This window comes from Anser anser (assembly GCF_964211835.1).
Source record: "Anser anser genome assembly, chromosome: Z".
NCBI classification, from domain to species: Eukaryota; Metazoa; Chordata; class Aves; order Anseriformes; family Anatidae; genus Anser; species Anser anser.
In genome coordinates this window covers 75,577,538-75,600,002 of record NC_139723.1, presented here as the reverse complement: position 1 = coordinate 75,600,002, position 22,465 = coordinate 75,577,538, and the positions used below count along the sequence as shown (strand labels likewise).

Genomic DNA, 22,465 nt, shown 5'->3' with positions numbered 1-22,465 from the left:
ACAAGGATGGAGTGAGTGCAGGGACGGAGTGAATGTCTTTCATCGTCACCACCACTTTATCATTAAATTAATACTATAAAAAGAAAAGAGGACTCAAGCCATTTTCAAAATCTCCATACAAAACTTTAAAAGAATTTAATTTAAATATGTACAGGTTCCAGTGATGGTCAGGATAGATCAGGTAAAGCCTCAGACTTCTGAAAGAAGTGTTTTAAGGAAAACAAGTGTTTCAGGAAGTTTTGTACTTACCAGTTAGTCCCATTGCAGTCAGAGGAAGTAACAATATAATTTGAATTGATGACATCAATTTCTGCTTCATGGTGTCCACTTCTCCCCAGGGGGGAGTATCAGATCAAGGGATCACTGTAAAATATACCATCATGCAATAGTCAATAAAAATATGTAACATGTAATATGTATCCCTTGGCTTGATCAAAGTTCTTTTTGAATTGCAGCTAATTGATTCTTGTTATTTCTCAGAGGTGTGGCATGAGTTGCATTTCCACTTCAGAGGAAGAAAACCTGAATTGAAGAGTAGTAAGTAGATCATCCTTAAGGTTTTTGAATGGTTAGCAGTGCTGGGATTAGGCTTTCACAGCATTAACTAATCTTGCATATTTATTTTTCATCTTGGGACACAGGATGATTTTCTTAAAGTTCTAACATCTGACTCATTAATTTACCTGAGGAATCAGACTCTTAATAACAAAAAATATATGTTTATCCCTGTTAATATAAAGAAGAACTCAACATTTCTGAACTCTGAAGGTCCTGAAAAGAGAAGATAAATAGAAAATATTCATGATTTATGTATATGTTAAGGATTTTTGAGCCAATCTCATGACTTCTGAATATTTGGGACTGGCAGTGTTGAATTCAGACCACCTGAGCTGAAGAGTGCTACTCATTCTTTGTGTTCAGCTCATTGTTTTTACTGCATTTAATTTTGCTGGAAAGTGGAAATGCCAAGAACAGAGAAAAGAAACCAAGGGAAAAGTAGTGTAAATTCACAGTTCATTTACCAGGTGGAAACGCAAGACAAGATGCAATTATCCCTCTTTCTTCAGCCTGTAAAGGCCAGAGGCAGTATTGCAGAACTCAGCTGAAATACAGTGGGAGGCCACCAGCTGTGGAGCCCCAGTGCCTGCAGAGGGCTGACACCACTAGGTGTCCTCAGCATTCAAGTTACAGCTCAGGGTAATCGGAAGCCCCTGCTGCTGCTAAATCTGCCTAGCCTGAAGAAAAGGCTGAGTTATGACTTGAAGCAAACCTCCTGCTTGTCCCACCAGCAAACTTCCTGCGTGGAGATGGTGACTGGTGTCTGCTATTAGATTCTTTGTAGCCAACCTTACTCCATGAAACTAAAGAATAACGATTTACTGTCTGAAAAGGAAACTCCTTACCTCAGCTTTCCACTCCTACCAAGCACATCCGACAGGTATTTTGTGCTTGAAACCCGTTCAGTGTAGAACAGCGTGAGAACAAGCTGTCTCTTTGCAGAGGAAAAATTCTTTGTGGTTTATCAGATGACTCAATTTTCATTATGCAATTCATTTTCTGTATCAAGAAACTACAACCCATCAGCACACAAATGTTTCTCAAGTGCACAGGCAAATGAAGTATCAGTCAATTTAACTGATTCTAAAATGTGTTTATTGTGGACAAAGTGCTAAAGAACCACAGTCAGCTACACTTTCATAGGCTTCTTCTGAATATCCAGGCACACTTCATTTATGCAACTGAGCTACACTGCAGAACTGCATCTGTATTAAACTCCCTTACAGCAATCTGTGCATAGAGAGTCAATGCGGAGCACACCATTTAAATATAAACTCCAGTTTTGTGTAATCACATGCAAATTTTATGTCTGTAAACAAACTGCAGGCCCAATTGTTAGTGTTTAACTTCTGAAATGAGCTGAAAATTTGGTGTTACATAATGCAGAATGCAGACCACTGAGCTCATGCAAGGAAGAAGCATGTTCTTCTCAAGGTGAAATATTGAACTATAAACAACAGCCATTTCATGTACATACGATAACACAATATTTTGTTATTATAAAAAAAAACACAAAACAACAACAACAAAAACAACAGTTGAATGTTTGCAAAATACACCACTTTCAAACAGACTATGTTATACCTTTTTTTTTTTTTTAAAAAATTCTTTTAGAGATATCTTTTCTGTGTGATGAAAGATAGAGAGGCATCATCAGAAAGAGCTGAAGTAGAGCACACTACAATGAAAGCAGGATAATTTTGGAAACTGAATACCCAGAGAATCAAATTAATAGAAATAAGGTGAAATTAATTAATTTGTAAGCACATATTTTTTCTTGGGATCTTTTGTTGTTTAAAAATGAGATGATCATGAGCCACTACTGTGATGTGGCTGTGAAAAAGAACAGGAGAGATACAGTGGAGGATTGTGGACTTGTTACTGCCACATACTAAATGTATGGGACATAAAAACTCCATATGCGGGGAAACAATAACAACAACAAAAACACAGAAACACAAATAAATAAACTGATTAACATATTTAGAATGGATATAGAAAACTACTGATATGAGCAGGGACACAGAGGCTGTCTCATGACTGAGATTTAAAGAACTGGCTTCTTACTCCTTTCAAGTATATGGTTGTCTTCTATAGGCATACCAGGGGATTAGAATCAAAAGAGGGAACTTAAGAATGTATGAACTCTACAAAATGTTGCAACAAGAATAAATGGCTGTAATTAGTTCCAAAAATTAGGAAAAAAAAAGAAAGAAAGAAAGAAAGAAAGAAAAGACAGAAATGAATTTCTGGAATAGTCTTCCAGAAGCAAAAATCCCATTTAGTTTTCCCAGGGAGTCAGATGTATTATGAAATATATATGCCATGATTGTTCGTGATAGCTGGGGAGTGGGCTTTATGATCCGATATGTGCTTTCCTGGCTATTTCAATTCAATTTATATACCTTGAATTATTAGCAATTAGGAAACTGTACACGAGCATGAGATGGCTGGATATCCTATTTTACATTCAGAATTTAATGCTTTCAAAATATTTTCTATTAAAGAATTATGAGAAATTCTGGTTATTTGATCATAAATATGTCCTTAAAAGCATCTAAGAAAAGCATCATTCTATTTGTGATTTGTATTGCTTTCTGAAGGGATGTCAGCAGCAGCAGAGCAGTGGCCAGGAGGCTCCAGGCATATTAACCATATTCCATTTGTTCCAGTGCCTGCGTTTCCATGGTTGCTTGGTATTTGGTATTTTTGGTTCAGATATTTCCTATAAGGCCTCTGAAGAGATCTCTTGTTTTTAAAAATACTTGCTTTAATAGAAAAAAAATAATGTCCACTTTGTTGTAAATACATCAAAAGGGTACCTTCCCTGTATCTGACTTGAAAATCTTTTCATAAAAGGTTAACTAGTATTTATGAATATGTTGTAGGGAAAGACTCGCTTTTTGGACTGAATGCATTCTTTTATAAGGGATACAATGGACACTGATTTGCTAGAACATCATGCAAAACCAAGGCTACAGTAACTGATAACTAAAAATCATATGCCTCCTTTTTGAAGGTTTTGATTTAATTCCAACAGAGTTATTACATTCTGACACTGTAGCTGAATTTCTTCCTTTTAACACAGCTGTTATGCAGTCTTCAATAGCTGCATATCGAACACCCAAAAATTGTGCATGCGGACAGAAATCATTACCGAGGTATTATAAAGCACAGAAGCAAGTAGTGCTATATATTACTGTAAAATAACCCTACTGTGTAATTAATAATAATATGAAATTTTAGCATTGAAAACAGTGCTTACATTGCAGCTAGATGAAGCTGGAAGTTAAATACAAATACTGAATCTGGTGCTGTGAAGCAGGGTTGAGAGATTGTCCTTGTCCTACTTTATTTGTAGCTCTTGTTGTATACTGATAGATACATTTCTTGAGACTGACAGAGAAGTCTTTACCTAGTTCTACACAAATGGAAATATTTCCATCTGCGCTATTTTCAGGCTTGCAGGAAGGGGAAACAATTGCACAGCACCCGCTGTCAATGGTATTCTGTCCATCACAGGCTTTGTTTGTGCTGCCAAAGGGATCTGAAGCCTGAAGTGCTCTACCAATCCATACTGAACAAGATTCACATTCCAACTAGTTAACGATGATAAATAATGTTCGTCTCTCAGGCCTAGGGGAAGGCAATTTAAGGATTCTCAAAATGCCACAGTTCATTATCATTTGAAAGGGTGAACTACAGCTGTGTGAAACCGAGTACAAATAAAGAACGGAATAAAGCAAGAAATGTGGCAGTTTCCTATACCATCCAGAATCCTACTGGCCTATAGCTGAATGTTGAATATTCATTCAACTGTTCTGTGGTCATTGCATGAGTCTGCCTTCCTATGCTGAGTTCTTATGCCAACACTGATGACTTACGTCCCTAACCATGACTAAGGCATAGCTATCATTAGGTGTGTTTCTGAATGATGGTGGTTGGGATTATACTGAAAACTAAAGGTGTGTATGTGCAGTGTGTTCTGGGCTCTGCTTTCCCACCTTGCATGAGACCTAACTGGAAGTCTCCAACTTCTAAGTCCCTCAGGCAACCTTCATGGAGGTATATGAGTTCTAGAGAAGGCAGGCAGTTCACACATGCCTCTGATCTACATTTCTTGAGACTAATTCCAGGTGGCTACTTCTAGCATGTAGGTTTTGTTGGCTGCTTTGCAGAGACACATCAAGTTAATTTCTTGGGACCATACACTTCATATTTTTATGTTGTGTAACCTGAAGGCACCTATACATTCCTTTAGATTTCACCTGAAAAGCCTGTATCAGGTTTTCTAATATATTTTTTTCCTAAGTTCCTCTCAAATAAATCTGGTCCTAAGGACCCTTTGTAGTCCTTTTTTTTTTTTTTTGAATGGAATAACTTTGCTCACTGATGGAGATAGACTTCTTAGTGTGGAAGACTTAAATCATATTTGGAAAAGACAAAATCATGAAAGCCCATACTCCTGAAAATATTTTATATACACAAGTCACTCACGAAGTATTTATGCACCTAACCTAATCTATGCCAATTGATTTTACAGAACTGAGCCTGGAGTTCTTTTTAAAAGTCTCAACATCTAAACTGACATGACAGGCCAAGACAACTGGAAGAAAGCACCACTATCCCTACTTTACAGATTGGGAACCAATACAGAAAAAGATTAAGTGCTGTGCTCAAACTCATACTAGACATGTACAAGCTAAAAACTGATCCTTTCTCACTATCTTTTTTCCCCCAGAATATCACCAATTCCATCTTTGTAAAACCATAAAATTGTTAAACATGATCTAGCTAACAATGGTAATTTTCCTCCACCAGTCTCACGGCTCTCAAAGATTCTGTTTTCTTCTCTGGTGGTCTGTATGGTTAGTCATAATTTCATGATTTTTATCTGTATCTTTTCAGACAAGAAAAGCATAAGCTGTAAAGAGAAAAATTTTAGAGACTGAAAATTAGAATTGAAGTTAGAACTTGAAAATTGCTCTTTAAATACGGTGGAAATTAATCTCAACCAACTGCTAAGTCCTACTCCACAGTCATTATCCTACTATGACACTTTTAATTATTATTTATACATAGCATAGTCATGAAATATACAGTCTAGTTTCCTACCTAAAGGATTCATGTATGCAAGGAAGATTTTTGCTCGTCTCCTTGGCGAATGTCAGATCACTTGATAATCTGCAAGAAAAAAAAGAGTAGTTCCAGGATTTGTATATTACTGGAAGTATTGCTACTTTATTCATAAAACACAAAGAGCAAAAAAAAACCCACTCATTAGCTGATTCAGATACTGACAGTCCAAGTCAATACATTTAAACACTGAGAGCAATAGCAACTATTGTAAAATACTGTGTTACTGTACAGTCTTTCCATTATCTGTTTCAGTAAGAGCATAATTTTTGGTTTTAGCAATTTAGGATGCAGCCCAGCTTTACTAGTAGATTGTGCTAGGTTATATGATTAAAACCTAATCACCATATACACAAAAGCCAGGACAGGATCAGATGAAAAATGACAGGGTAGGGGGAGGAACCCTGGCAATCTAATCAGCGAAAATGGGGCACAGGGAATCGGCTACGCCTAAAACTACCAAAGAAAACAATCAGCCCATTGTCCCTTGTGCAGAACCCACCAGGAGGAGTCAACCAAATTCCCTTCCCAGTACATGTTGCAGAGGGATGGAGGTATAGCACTCATTAGGGGATGCAGTGAGAAAAGAATTTGGGGAACGTGGCAGTCTTATTATGGGATATTTAATGGAGGGACAAACAGCAGGGAAAGGAAGGGATCAGAGTGGACTGGGGGGAAACAAGCATGGGAAAACAAGGAGAAGAAGGGAATAAAGGGGCCAGTCAAGTGTAAGCTTGTTTGACTGGGATGTGTGCCTGATCACCATAGTCTACCCTATACCCTCATTAAGTTCTATTTCTGTTGTCTGGGTGTGCTCTGTGCTGGGTGGGTGCATTTGTGTGCTGGTGAACTTCCAGCTAGATTAGCCGGCAAGGAGGGAGAGAGCTCTGAGTGGGATTGCAAGTCTCTAGGCTCGTGCGCAACTCCCCAGCAACTGAGGACATCAGCGGACCTGGTGCCAGCTACTGGATGTACAGCCAACGTAACACCAGCCACTAGAGTGGTCCACATTTTGTGCAAATACACGCACATACAAATCTATAGCACTGCCCACCCATTGGGAGCAGATGCTCAGATTTGTTACTGTCAGGCCCCAAGGACATGGACGTGCAGCAGTCTCAAATCTATTGAGCTACCTGACTCAGCTACCTCTAATGGACTGAAATTCAGTGGTTTATTAAAAGAGCCACCGTGTGCAGTTGACCCTTCTTTGTCATCCCATTTGACTACACTCTGCTGTTAAGAAATAGTCTAGATCAGCTTCACTGGGCAATTTATCTGCCACAGCAAGAAAAACTATTTATACATGATATTACTAACTCCATCATCCTATTTCTTATGAAATTGTCTTTCTTTAAACAATTTGAAACAATAGAATATTTATACAACTAACATCAAGAATGGTCTGGATTTGCCCGGAGACCAGGTGGGAAGCTGTATTACTCAGTTACCAGGGTATTCTTTTGTTTGGCTTCATTTCAGTAAGGCTAATAAGAACAATAAAAATACCATGAAATCATCTGGCAGCTAGACACTATGCTGTTACAGAGGAACAGATTTAATTGAGGGCAATAAACATTTTTTTTTATGTGCATATATAAAATTGCATAGATAACCTACAACTGAATATGGCAAAAATATGTTTGCACTGAAGTTACTCAACTATGGCATAAGGTGAAAAGTAGTTCAAAGATGGAGCTCAGTGAAATCTTTCATGTTTTAAGGAGGACAGAAATCTGATCATCGGTTTCAGAGCTGGGAACAGAGTTTGATTCAAGCTTGGTTAAATAAAAGATTTCTCCCAAAATACAAGATGCCTTGTAGACCTTGATCACATCATAAAGACGTTTTAAAAATGAAGCAATTATTCCGCATTTAAAAGAAAGTCTAGTTCTAACAGAAAACGCATAGTTATGATTGCTAAATTAAAAATTGTGAAAATCACTCTTTCCTGTAGTCTGTTATGTTTAGAAATAAACTTTCCTCCACTTTTTCAGATTTCTGTAACTTATAATTACAAAAAAAAAAAAAAAAGTTCTATCATGCCACCAAATTTTATTCTGCTCTCTTCACTGCTTTCATCAGGAAGTGATACTATGAACTAGTGACAGATCCCTGTGTAATATGACTTGCTTAAAAAGGTCATTTTTACTACAGCTACACTAGTAGCTGTATAGTAGCTACTAGATTGTTTGTATCTCAGTGATCAGAAAGGTAAATGATAGAATTGGTCATATCAAACAGACACTCAACCAAGACACTCAAATAGTCATTGCTAAAATCATATTTATTATGATAGCCCTGAGAAGAAAGATAGAATCCGACCGTGTTAAGTATAGTACAAGGATTAATTCATGATCCTAAGAACTGAAAAATAACAAAGTAAAAATACAGAGTAGAAGAAAGGGATACAACAAACAGGTCAAAACTTGAATATTTTTGTTTTGAAACTAAGGATTATTTTCATTACAAAATATTTTCAAAATATCCCATAAAATGGAAACTGCCTATGAAGAATTAATTTTGGAAAATCTTCACTTTAGAATGTCAAAAACTCTTTTTCAGCTAAGAGCACTGCACGCAGATTTTCAAAATTCTAAAATGAATAAATATCACCAAGTAAATATCAACAGAAAATATTTTGTTTTGAAATTTTCTAGTAGAACATTTTTTGAAATCTAAGTGGAGTATGCAAATAATTTCAGTTCATTAATAACTTTTTTTTTTTCCATGATAAGATGTTGTGATGAAAAATTTCTGATAATCTTCAATTATACACAGAATTTCAACAAGCAATGCAATGGCATGAATTCTTTTGCTATCTTCATATTCTTGGTAACAGATGCTAGAATGACTAAAACGTTTCAGGAAGCAAAGGAACAAGACTTTGAAAGTAGTAAAGGAAACATAGTAATGAAGAAAATTGTGAAAGATTTGTGGAGTGAATATAAGGGAAAATGGTAATGCAGAAGGACAGAGAAGAGGGGAAGAACAAATAAAATGTTGGCAATGGGCAGTAAAGGGTTGGATAAAAGTGTAGTTTAAAATATATTCTAGTATCCCCTTTGGTTTTCAAAGCTTCTTCCACTGGATACTACCCTAGATAGCTTTTTCTTGGCGAACATATGCAATGGGTTTGAGCAGAGGAGAAAAATCTCTGGATCTCAGTGCCTGCAAGCATCAGTATGGTAATGCTGAAGAAAGCTGTGACCTTAGCTCTAGCACAGACTCTTTTATTCTCTGTCACTGAAACAACCCCTTTTGGCTGAAGTCTCTCTTCAAAGCCTTATGATTGTGGTAAGGCTGTAACAGAAGGAACCTGGCTGCAGGGGAAAAAAATCTTTTTCTTCAATCACAAATATATTCAATAATTAACAATAGCAGCGGGAGCAGAGAAAACTATTGAACAAGTAATTGTTTTCTGTTTCAATGTTCTCTTTTTCAGGAGGCCCTCAGTACAAGGTCGTAAAAGCAGCTGTTTCTTTGTCTTTTTCCAGATATATGCTGTACACTTAAACTTGTATTGCTTAAGTGACTGTAGGGTTACTCCATGAAGAACATAACTACCAAAAAGTACTACTCCAATCAAACTGATATAAACACTCTATGTACTATGATCTGTGAACAAGAACATTTCCCAAACATATTCCCCAACCTTCAAACTTGATAGAAGAGCTTTGTAGTTGCATGCTAAAGGCTACTAATGCCACATGCAGATGAAATGGCACACTGGTTAGCTAAGGTAATGAAATCCCTTATCCCGGAAATCTAAAATGGAGAGAATTTTTTCTTACAATTATTTGAGAGAAACAGCTGACAATAATGTGAATAAAACAATATTTAACCTTCAACCTTCATTTTACTGAGCTTCAAACCATTAATCTTTTTGCACTGCTGACTTAAAGCATTATATTCCCTTTAATATTAGAACTACATGGATATGCAGGGAGGTATCTATCCCGCCTAGCTCTAATCTTGTTGGAATTTTGTAGATATTCTCCAGTACCTAAATCCTAAATAGACTAGAGTTTAACACATTTTATACAATTATTTTCTGCAGGTGTTTAGATAGGTGGTGTTAATCCCTAATGTGAGTAGAAACCACATAATTTCTCGTTACAGAAAATCAAATGTTCATATTACTCTGAGCTCCCAGAGAGCCAGACTGGTAAAGTATCGATACTGCTGTATCACAACCCTGTTGAATTCCACCTAGATGCTCAGCTTGTAGCAAAACTGTCTTTATTTAATTACAAGTTTGCAGGGAAGAAAATACCGAACTCCTAAAAGCTAAGATATGCATCTCTGAAGGAACTGAATTCACCCTTTAGTCAGCAGTATGAATTTCCCTTCTCATTTCTGCATGATAAACTGAATGAAGTATAGCACTGACCTGATCTACCCCCAATCTTCATCCCAGGCTGTTATTCTTGGAGATTCTCAGACATGGTGAGTTGTATTTTGGATTCTTCGTTTGTTTTGTAAGAATAAGGAAATGACCCTGAGGTTGTAGGCTGTGAAACTTTTATGTACTTGTTTACAGAATTAAAACTTACACTGCAATCTCCAGAGGTTAAAGGTAAATTCATTAATGTACTCATTCATTAACCCGTTCATACATTAACTCACTCGTTCTGTTCTTGAGAAGCTGAAAGGACAGTGCTGTGTCACCTACTGATGAATGGATTTCTAGCAGGTGATACTTGCATCCCTGACAGGGAAAAATGAAACATGCCAAGAAACTACTTGAAGAAATCCATTTTGCAAAGACAGAGGCATCGTCATTGCGCAGCAAATGCAAACAGATGGCTTCATAAATAAAGAATAATTAAAAACAGAATATTAGGTTTCAGGCTATGGATAGTGTTTAGTTTTAACAAACTAAGGACATAAGCCTCTCCCTTACCTCTGCTGTAATAGCAAATATGTCAAATTAGATTTAACATGGATGTTTCAGTTGGCCTGATTCCTCTGTGGAGTTAGTACATTCCTTGATTAAATAATGAAGAAATAGCTACTAAGCAGAATTTGGAGAAGAAAAGCTTTCATAGAATAAAAAATACACATTCTACTGAAGTAAAATCAATTTTAACACTTTTCTTCTGTATGTTTGTTTTATTTGGTGATTAAAAAAAAACTCCAACTGAAATGAAGGGCTTTTGGCTATAGCATGTATCAATGCATCAGGCTACATCTGATTTTTCAGTAAATGTTCTTGATTCACTGTTTACTGTGACTTGATTTAGTGACTGTGAGTTTTTTTTTTCACTCAGTCTCAGAATGGACCCATGGTGTGCATTGTAATTATCAGTTTTTATACACTGATATACAGGGTCATGACTTCATCTTGGAACAAGGGAGTCAGCTCTGGAGTTCTCTCCCTTTAAAATGGCATACTTCTTCAACATGATATAACCTCCATCCATGTTAGGGCTAAGGGGGAATGTATGAAGGTAGAGTATCGGAGGGGCCACTTCAGAGCTGTTTGCAAGCAAAATGATCTGATTTTCATGTAAAAGAAAACTGACTGAAATTCAAAAGTTCTGAGAACTGCAGGTAGGCAAAGATGGCTTTTTATATCAAAGCATCTGAAATGTCAGATCCACATGCTTTATTTGGATAAAAGATACCTCACAAAAATGTCAAAAAAAAAAAAAAAAAAAAAGGAGAGAGAAAGTATGAAGGTCATAAACCTGAAGCATCAATGACATTTCTTTTAGAAGTATTTGATATTTACATGGAATCAAAGAGAGGGCATAAGCAGTAGGAACCTTCATGCCTGCCCTTGGTATAATGGATTTCATGGTAAATTGCAGCAAACTAGTAAATGTTACTAACAGCTGAAATAATTTTAAGCATGGTAATTTAGACCACTGGAAATCAGCCATTAGCCTCTGTAATTAACATCAGCCCACTTTGTTTTATATCCCATTACAATCAACATTTATTACCCAACCATAGTTACCCAGTCATATTTCAGATGGTAATAAAATTCATTTTGTGTTTAATCCACAACACTGCTTCCATAATTCCCGAAATAAAAACCTTATGCTGACATTTAAGCACATAGAAATGGCAGGAGGAAAAAACGCCATAACTGTCGGTTTTACTTTACGTAATAACACAGCCCAGGCTTTTAAGTCCTTGCTTACACAAAGACTGACCTTTTCACTTGATATAAAAGTAATTTTTATTGAAACTTGGATCCACACCTTCAGTCATTATTGTTACCTGCATCTTTTCATGTTGCATTTCTAGTGGTGCCTTTTATGGTCTTATGCCTGCATCTTGGCTGCACATCCTACTTAGAAGCATATTTTGTGTAATGCCAACGGAAAATATGTTGAAGAATAACACAGCCATGTTTTAAACTGCTCTTTTCATTTAATCCTTGATTTGCTCCACTGAAACTAAGTCCGATACATGATTTGACACTGTTTGGTAGACACTGGTAACAGACTTTCAAATCCAATGCAGACTGTTTAAAGGGACATGACAGAATCCTTGAGCCTGAACAGTCAGGCCTCTGTCTCCCTCAAGGTCTTCTTCCATATGAAAACTTTGGGCCCCTCAGACTGAAGAGGGGCCCCTCCAGAAGAAAAGGATGGGTACATCCCGACACGTCTGCCCACATAACACTCTTGGGTGGCTATCTTCAGCAGTCAGATCAAAGCATCTCAAGTACACAGAAACTATTAATGCTCTAAGACCCAGCCAGGAAAGCAGGTAAAAGAGGCCCCTGGCGCCTTTCCTTCCTCCCCCCTCGAGTTTTGTCCCAAGTGCAGCTCAGAGAGCACAGGAGACTCAGCTTGTAAAGCTGCTATCTGGATGAAGAACAGGTTTTTTGACTGCCTCAGGGTAGTCTTTCAAGATGGTGCAAATAGGACCTTAAAAGGGCAAATTAGTTGCAGACAATATGAATGGGTGAATAACACACTTAGAAATCTTTAGATGTAAACACATATTTTAGAAATAAATACACCAAGTGAGTCACAGAAGTCCATTGGATTATATGGAGCTTTTCAGTGTACTGCTTTTCTGCTTTTCTTGCTCAGATTTATCAAGCTGATATTTACCTCATTTTCAGAGCCCTAGCTGCCTGTAAACATTTGCTAGCCTACTTTTCATGTACATAGCTATCTTTTCTGAAGCATGCTGACTGGTAGAAAAATTACGAGCTGTTTAGTACCACAGATCTATTCTTCTTCATAGTTAAATGCGGCTGAGTAAAACACACTATGAACATACTTAGTTCAACAGCCACCTCTGCTATGTTCCTAAACTGCTTCAGACATCTACTGTCAATGAAGTAACACGCTGGTGCAGATCTTATTTGTCCTTTCCAGACTATGTTGTGAGCTATTCAGGAAAGGTACCAAGAATGACAAATTGAGAGCCACGGGCATACAGATCTGAACACAACCATAAACCTCATGTTATCGTCCTTCTACAGAAGCTGTAAGTTCAGTCTGAATGTTGTAGCATCCTATACAGACAAGAGATTAGCAATGCCCCAGTGATGGAAGGTTAAATAAGCACAGTACCATTTATCCACATCTCAAACCCGTGTTTTATCTTTGATATGAAAACCAAATTGAGGGGATAGGTTTTTTAAGAGAGATTGCTGGTACACTCCTCCTCCAGTACTCCTCTACTTCAGTTCCCAACTCTAGTATAATTGCCCAATTCTTTTATTGCTCAAACAGAGAATAGTTATTTGATGGGTGAAACTGGTACTTGAAAGTTCTTAAGTATGCAGAGATGCAGCTGAAAGGAAAAGGTCACTGGCTCTTTTTCACTTCTCAAAAGCTCTGATATGAGAAAGATTGTTTACTTTATCCCTGAGTGTACCTAGAATAGTTTCACAATCATGTGTGTGGAGTAGCATACACAAGCAGAGCATCTGCAAATAAACATATACACAATAACAACCATGTTGCTATACAAAGTGTGAACATTTATCCTTAGGATGAACACTTGTTTATGAACCTAAGCTTGCTCCTTTTAATTCCAATACTCAATCCCAAATCACCTTCTTGGTTTCAAATCATTTGCAACATTCAAAAGCATAAACAAATGCTGTGATTCATTTTACAGAATCACAATTTGAGCACATACTTCGTAAGACTTGATAAGCATGTAGATTTCCTTTTAGCGTAGTATTAAAGCTCTATCGTATGTCAGTTATGTATTCATGGGAAAAGTGCAAATAGCCAGATGCAAGAAGAAAGCAGTCTTACGATCTTTTGTGTGGTAAAGGCAAGACTCTCCTACTGAGGAACATGATATTAAGGCCACCTGTTTTTCAGGAATCACTTGTTATCCTGTTTCTCCCTGTGATGGATTTTCATATGCACAAGATACCATGAATACTGTAGTTTCTTTACATCTATATGTGATAATTTCACCTGTTAAAACTAACTCACTCTAATGAGAATTTCACAGGCTGGTCAGATTTGTAGTTCAGTGTTACTGTCAAGCATAAGTTCTACGAATGATATGTTCATAATTCACATGGCTCAGCAAAAAAAGCACATTGCCTTAGTCCTTTACTAAGCTATCTGTATGAACCTCTCTACTTTTTCGAGAGTCCTATTGATCTGAACTTCCTTTCCAATATATCTCAACCTCCTCTGTGAAGAATTTAATGGGAAATGCACATTGCTTTGTTTAACTGTAATGCTAAGTATCATAGCATATCAGGATTTTTTTCATACAGTACCTACAAAATATGAACTGCTGCATGTGAAGTATACTACATTAGGTGGAGTCTTAAAACAGTAGCAACTAAATAGACATGAATTACTGCAAAATTTTACATATTAATTCCTTCTTTGACACAATCTTTGCTCAAATTCTTCAAGAAGCAAGCACCCCCCGGCAGGAATTGGAAGGTATAGTAGCAGCTTCTCAAAGTCAGTTTTGTTATCGGGTTGAATTCACCAGTACACACTCTGATATTAAATCAATGTTATTACACTGAATGCATATATTTTTGCCACTCAGTGTATTTAGTAATTAGGTATAACCAGTCCATTACTAGAAATTAAAATGGTAGGAAATGATTTATGCTTTTGGTACCATGACAGGAGAAATACTCTAGATTATGGGCTACATGCATCAGTTGTATAAGCAAACAATCAGCAGGAAGTACAGCTAGCACTGCTAATATCATTATCTTAAAAACAAAAATTCTCAGTAATACAGGTCATAACTGTTAAAATCAGAGTAATTTCTGCAAGCTGTCTTTCATCTTGGAGACCTGCCGCTGCTACTTAAGACCTAAATCTATATTTAATTTCCTTAGTGAAAGCATATGTTCTGATGTACAAATCTGTGGATAGGAGAAGGAAATATATTTCAAGGGTGGAAAATCATGGAGGACACGAAACCTTCCAGATAGTGTCCCAGAGGCAGAAAAGACAGAAGTGCTGGGATGCATGTGCATGTTCTGCTGGTGAAGGAGAACTAGAACTCAGCTCCAGAGCTCTGTTCCTGTACCTGCTGACAGCTTAGTTTCTGGTATTGGACACCTCTTTTACACCCGCAAAATGCGCAGACACCAAATCTCACTGAGATGTGTATCTTTTAAATCACATTTATAATTTCTATGTTGATAAAATGAATTTCCAAGATACACTGAGGTCTTTAGATAGAAGGCAGAAATATTGCTAGTAGCAATTTAGTTATGAATAATTGTAAATAAAAAAAAAAAATCCAAGTGGCAGGAATTTTGAAAAAATTGCAAAGAATCACAGCATGGATGAAACTGGAAGGGACTTTCAGAGGTTGTCTAGTCCAACACCACTGCTTGAAGCAGGATCAGCTAAAGCATGCTGCCCAGCATCAGTTCTAGTTGGATTTGGAATATCTCCAGGACAGAGACTCTACAACCTCTCTGTTCTACAGTCTCAACCTCTCAACCAATTCAACCATTTTACTGCCCTTGTAAAAAAGTTTTTTTTCTTACATTTAAGGAGAATTTCCTGTACTTTAAGTTGTGCCTATTGCTGCTTGCCCTCTCACTGGATACCACCGAGAAGAGCCTGGCTCCACCTTCTTTATTTCCCCCCCATCAGGTACTTATACGTATCGATAAGATCCCCCGGGCCTGCTGTTCTCCAGGCTGAACACTGCCACCACTCTCAGCCCCTCCTCATACAAGAAATATGCCAGTACCTTAATTATGTTGGTGCTCCTTTGCTGGATTCACTCCAGTATGTCCATGTATTTCTTGTACCGGGGAGCCCAGAAGTGGACACAACACTCCAGATACTTTACCCTTGAGACCCTTCAGGACAACATTCCAAAAACAAAGCTAAAATATATTACTAATTCCATTTATTAGGGAGAGATTATGAGGCCAGTTCTGAAATAAACTTCGCGCTAGAGCTCCGCTATGCTCATTTTCCACTGGTGAACATGTATAAGAACTGGCACTGAGGTTCAGGAAATTCTGGTTCTAATCCTGAACCTCTTTTTATTTTCTTTTATATCATATTTTTCCATTAGTCAAATTCTGACTTCTTTTTTAGAGGAGCTGTGCTCATAACAAGAGCAGCAGCCAATGACCGAATTCCTTTACAAACCACTTTATTTTTGACTTTACAGCCAAACCATTAAATAAACCATATAAATTCTCAACCTGGGAACACACTGTCATTCTTCAGAACGTTCATTTGCTTGTGTTTGGCTAACTGCATGGAAAATAAATACTTTGTCATTTCTTATTTTTTTTTTCCTATCCCCCCATTACTATGCAGAATGGTAATCCCCAACAAGGTTGTCTGGTATTTCTCTTTGAGTGATCGCACTGAAATTACATCCTAGTACACTTTAATAGTTATCACTTTACCGAAAGCTCAGAGTGACAGCACATTTCGCATTACTGAGGAACATAATTCTTCGTCCTTTTTAGCACCTATATAATATGAATGCCTATGTTTTTTCCTGCAGCTTTAATTATATGACAGTGATTGACATTAAAACCCAGCAAAACCTCTGACTTATAAGATGAAAGTAGTACAAACTTATATAGTTGGGTGGAGTACCTGACTAAGGACATCGTGAATTGGGGAGATGGGCTCTGTGCCAGCTATGACAATAGAAGAATGGAATAAGACAATTCTTATCCTGGATTTTGTAATGATTTTTTTTCCATCCTTCTCAAGACAGGAGATGAGGTTTGAGTCATAGACAGCTGGTATGAAGCAAAATTATTCTCAAGTAGTTCCATTTTACACCTTTGCTGAGTAGTGCCAGGGTGTGATGAGTGCCTTAGAGACATTGCTTCTCCTTTATCCCCTCAGTTGCACCAAATATTTCTTGCCCATTTCTTGTGGACACTTTGTGCCCCTGAATAAAATAAGTCTGTACTTCTAAGAGAACAAAAAGTCTTTCAGAAACAGTTTTGCAATAGTGAGTCAACAGGAGTTAAGTTCTAAAACGTTGCAATGACACACGATTAAAGCAGAGAACAGCATGGAAAGAAAACATGTTCTTCTTTGAGCAGTGGAATTAATAAAGCCTGATTCTCTTTTGTGTCACCTTTCCACTGTAATACCAGCTTCCTTCCTCCTGACGTCCTCCATGGTACTCTGCTGGCCAACAGGCAGAAAGGATGGAGCTCATGGGGTGGCTTCTATAGGAGACATGCTGACTGTCCAACTGGCTTTTGCCTAGTGGAATGTAATGTTAATGAAATTCTGCACAACGTTCCTCCAACATAAGGAGGTGCACTAATTAGGGTCTCTCTCTTCTCCATTCATTTGGCAATTTTCATTAAAAAACTGTACATTTCCATTATCTTTGGTAATTCTATCCTCTTTTAAATGTGATTTAAACTGGGCAACAGGATAATACATTATTGGAGGGAATAGGGACTATAGATTATGAGATCAGTCAGCCTCACTTCCTCAGTAAACCAAACAAAAAGCAGTTTCATCCAGCAGAATCTCCAATGATTATTTTGTAATTTTAGAATGGTTTTGATTTTATTTTTCTGAGGTTGTTTAGTGTAACATACAAGAAGAGATCTAGTCAGCAGAAAGCACAATATTTTACAGCAGCAAAACAGAAGAATCTGCAAGACAGCCTGGATGTGAATTCAGATCTCAAAAGTGATTTGCTGCTTAAGAGGCAGGGTGGTTCTGTCTTCTACAGTAGCTAAGAAAGAGAGTGAAAAACAAAGGATTTGGGTGACTGATCAAGAACTGTCCTTGAGCCATGTCCAGCTTGGTCTGCTGGTGATAAATTCACAAAGAAACATCAGAGAGGCTGGCCAATATTTTTATTTGGTTAAAAGGCAAAGGGAAAGTTTTGGAGATGTAGATTCATGGGTAATCAACACAAGAGGATAGATAAAGTTATCTTTTCAGATGAGATTATGCAGAATAAGATGTGGAGGGAGAACAAAAGATCAAGAGTAGAATTCTGTAAAGGAAGAAGGGAGAAGTAGCTGAAGTAGTCAGGAGAAGTACGGTAGACAGAGATAAAAGGAAAATTTTCCATCACCTGTTATGTGCATGTGTGTGCGTGCACATGCATCCAGAAAGCAGGGGAGGCTGAAGAAGAAGAGAAGTTGTGGGAGAAAAGGGAGAAAGCAACATCTCTTTTGCAATTCTTTTTGTAGAGAAATTAATTACTCAGCAATTTAATTGGTATTTCATAAGCTTTGAATTAAACCATGAAAGCTTGCATAGGAGAGCTTGTGGAGTCACCATCCTTGGAGACCGAAATCTGCCAACTATCCATGTTTCTCAAATTAGACATGCAGAAGCATATCTTTGTTTAACTTTCCACTCAAAAGAAACGTTCAAAAATCAGTCTGGAAGAACAAATAAGTGGTATTTGCTTGAACACAAGTAAGAAAGCCAAGTTAGTTGACCTTAACTCTAGACATACAACAGCTGTTTAAGTTAAGAAAGTGGAAAACCAAATACAGCATGTTTATTTACAATTCCATGAAGTTATGTGAACATTTGGAGCTACACGGTATGTAGTAAACATATCTGCAAGGTTTATTTTTAGGAAGCGCTTGTATCCACCTATTCTCCCCTATGTGTTGACTACACTAAGCTGAATGATGGTAGCAGTTAAATCTTATTGCCAGGACTGATAAGACCCGGCAGGTCCAAGCTACTGCAGTTTTACTTTTAACTGGGGGCACTGCTAGTGAAGAACACCAAAAGAGGAGGTAACTCAAACCAGTCACCTATGAGAACTGACAAGGCTGTGTACGGTTTATCCATTCATGGCTGAAAATTTCCAAGGATGGACACTGCACAGCCTTCCTGGGACAACGTTTCACTGCTTGACTGTTCTCAGGTGAACAAATACTCCTTTATATTCAGCTGAAACCTCTCTCATTCCAAAATCTGTCTGTCAATTTTTGTCCTACCATATACTGAGGCAAGAGCCTGGCTTCATCTTCTTGATAAGCTCCTTAAAGATACTGGAAGGCTGCCATCAGGAAAATGCAGAACCATATTTTCCTTTTTGTCCACTGCTCTACTGTCCTGTTACTCTTCAGTTGCTATCCAAAAATTTTACTCTCCTGGAGCATATATCTGAATTTCAGGCTGACCTCCTTATACAGTAACTGCACAGTCATTTAGGTTACTATGATGTCTGTTGCCCTTTCTCGCTCTCAGAAGCAAGTGAAAATTGCACTAACTAAAAACTGCAGTTCCTTCACTCAAATTGGCTAAGTATCAGCAAGCAGGGAAAAATGAAAAATGCATTTAACTTACTTAAAAAAACAGAAGGTCAGCAGCAACTTAATATGAACATGTATATTTCTACAAAGGGAAACAAAATTCTCATCGATCATAGAAAGGAACTCCAGTAAGCTACTGCTGTTTCTTCACAGCAGTCTCAACTTGAAACAATAATTTTGATTAATTTTTCTGGAATGAGTTATATAAATGAGATCAACTTTCATTAGCTCCAAAAAAACTGTCAACTGCAATATTAAGCACATCTAAAAAATGACCAAAATATTGAAAACAGGTATGTGAGAAATAATTGGCATGTTGTATTTTGACACAACAGTTAAAGGAGAATTAGAATCAGAATTGGAATGGTTCAGTTTGAAGGCACCTACAAAGATCATCGAGTCCAGCTGCCTGACAACACCAGTGCTAACCAGAAGTTAAAGCACATTACTGAGGGCATTGTCCGAATGTCCCTTGAAAGCTGACAGGCACGGGGCATCAACCATCTTGCTAGGAAGCCCATTCCACTGGTTGACCATCCTCATGGAGGTCTGAACCTCCTCCCCTGGTGCAGCTTTGTCCCATTCCTGTGTGTTCTGTCATCGGTTCCCAGGGAGCAGAGACCAGCACCTCCCTCTCCTCTTCCCCTGCTCAGGAAGGTTGTAGACAGCAATGAGGCCACCTCTGAGCCTCCTTTTCTCCATATGGAACAACCCAAGTGTCTCAGCCTCTCCTCACAGGACATGCCTTCCAGCCCTGATACCAGCTTTGTTGCCCTCCTCTGGACACTTTCAAGGACCTTAACATCCTCTTTATATTGTGGAGCCCAGAACTGCACCTGATATTCAAGGTGAGGCTACACCAATCCTAAGTATAGTGGGAGAATCTCCTCTTTTGGCTAGCATTGATGATCACCCAATGCTCCAATCTATCTAGATCCCTCTGCAAGGCCTTCTTACATTGAGCATTTTGATCAACTCTCTCTTCATGCATAGTATGGATGCAATTAGAAACCTATCTTGCTGCAAATTAAACTAAGTGGTCTTGGGGGTTTGGGGTGCTAAACAGTACCAGGAGTTCAGCAAAGAAGCAGATCACTTTCTTGGCTCTTATGGTCTCAGGAGACATGGCTGGTAGTGAAACAGTCTTGAAATTAAGGATTTTACTATGGCTCAGAAAAGAAAGACTTTATATTTTGACTGATACAGTATTATCAGCCTTTCCCAGCTAATTTAGGATGAATACTCAAAAAATTACATGAGAATAAGTGGGCACAAAAAAAAATTGCCAACTAACTGCTAAAACAGAACCTCTCAAACTTTGCATGCAAAGTAAATTGTTCAAGAACATTTCGTACTTATGGAAAAAGTACTTCCTGAAAGTTTGCAAGATTAGAAAGAGCTTAGCTTAATGCAGCTGCTGGTTGTTTCAGATGAAAGAGATCAATATAGGTAGGAATTAATTTTTCATTGTCATTTTGGTAAAAGCTGCATGTTCCTAGGTTCAGCCCATTCCTTTGAACATCACAGTCCTACTCCCTAAAGATGCAGATATTCTGCAAGTGCTCATTTATCACTACAGCTGCAGAATAAGAGACAATTTACCGTGCAGCATTAGCATTGCACTAAACTGGGCAGCATTGGAAGAATGAAGCCTATTACAGCAAGATTGCTTGCCTGTCAAATAAGATCACTAGACAAAAAATGTTTAGGTTTGAAATTGGTGAAGTGAATGGAGTTATATCAATAATTAATTATTAATCAGTTGTCCTCATTTGCTAAGATCATGAAGCTTAAGGTATCATGGCCCTGGGATTATGTACACTATTCTGTTTACTATGGCAAGAGACTGAAGCTACTTCCTCAAGGAGGGATACAATAAAGTTTTATGTGTAGAGAAAAGGCAGCACCTTTACTCACCACAGAAAATATAATATGCTTTTGCGATTCTCATATGCTTTTCCCAATTTTATTTTGCCTGGAGCATGTGCTTATGTGCTGTAAGCTTTGCAATTTTGGCTGATGTTGACCAATTTTTTACTTGCAAGGGGAGTGCACTGCCATTTTTCTCATGCAACATATCTGCAGAATATAAGTAGCTTGTGAACACTTCAGAAAAACAAAAAAAGTTGCACAGTGACTCATAAGGATTTCTAGATCACAGGGAATATAACATGTTTATTTTAAACAAACCCATGCTGAGTATGTGAAAACAATCTGGAAATGGGCTCATAAATGTTCTAATATGATAATGCAGCAGGGCACCAGTAGCGCTTTCAGTTATAAAACTGATTTGAAGATAAAATCATCATCTCCTTCTTTTTGTGTATATACAGCAGAAATGAAAATCCAAATGCAAATTCTTAGTCTTTCTCCATTGTTCTAATAAGTAAACCAGTAAGAGCCCAGATCCAAATCTAATGAAACTTAAAATTGACCTGAAGCTAAAAACAGTGAGATTAGAATCTCACTTGAATGACAAAGTCCTCTACATTTGACTTTGTCTCTTCTGATTTCAGAGACTGCTCAACTCAATGGAAAGATAATCATTAGCATCTTGCATACTCACATAGCATTACCTATTTAACAATTAAAAATATTCTATACCAAGTGAGTAACCTGGTGCTGCTTGAGTCTTCCCTTCACCTGACTGTTGAGCTGGGATTCAGTATATTGGGCTGTGGTGTTCTTCAAGTCTGTCCAGCCTGAAGTGATACAGCTTTGCTTGCTCTGTGACTGGTACCTGCTTATGGGCTGCTGGTGGGACACACACAAAATGGAGGCTCCAGCTTTACGTTCCTGTGAACGCTGTTGACCTCCAAGCCATCCCAACAGATTGAATAAAGCCTCTCTATGGCAAGACCGACATGCACATGGGGCATCTAAACACATCTGTACTCAGATGGCATGAGAATAATAGAAACAAAAGAAAATATGAAAACATTTAATATAATTCACAGCTGTCTGTCCTAGGACAGTTTCATCTTAGCTAGCTATGGGAGTTTGTCCCACTACTTAACATTCCAGTAGTGTAAAATATTCCCTTTACTCCTTGTA

At 37.7% G+C, this 22,465-nt stretch overlaps 1 protein-coding gene across 29 annotated transcripts in view; it reads right to left on the bottom strand.

Moving 5' to 3' along the window:
• The window catches only part of PRLR (prolactin receptor), a 168,270-nt gene that overhangs the window by 26,782 nt on the left and 119,023 nt on the right, over window positions 1-22,465 (bottom strand). For 26 of the 29 annotated variants that reach the window (XM_083818530.1, XM_083818533.1, XM_083818543.1 and 23 more), the window contains 2 exons: window positions 5,674-5,742; window positions 250-363 (listed from right to left, as the gene is read on the bottom strand). In XM_083818530.1, coding sequence (XP_083674656.1) covers window positions 250-319 — 70 coding nt within the window. In that variant the 5' untranslated portion in view covers window positions 320-363; window positions 5,674-5,742. Of the gene's footprint in view, window positions 1-249; window positions 364-1,403; window positions 5,743-10,087; window positions 10,480-22,465 lie in introns of those variants that run through there. The other 3 variants (XM_083818551.1, XM_083818550.1, XM_083818547.1) reach the window with 3 other exon arrangements.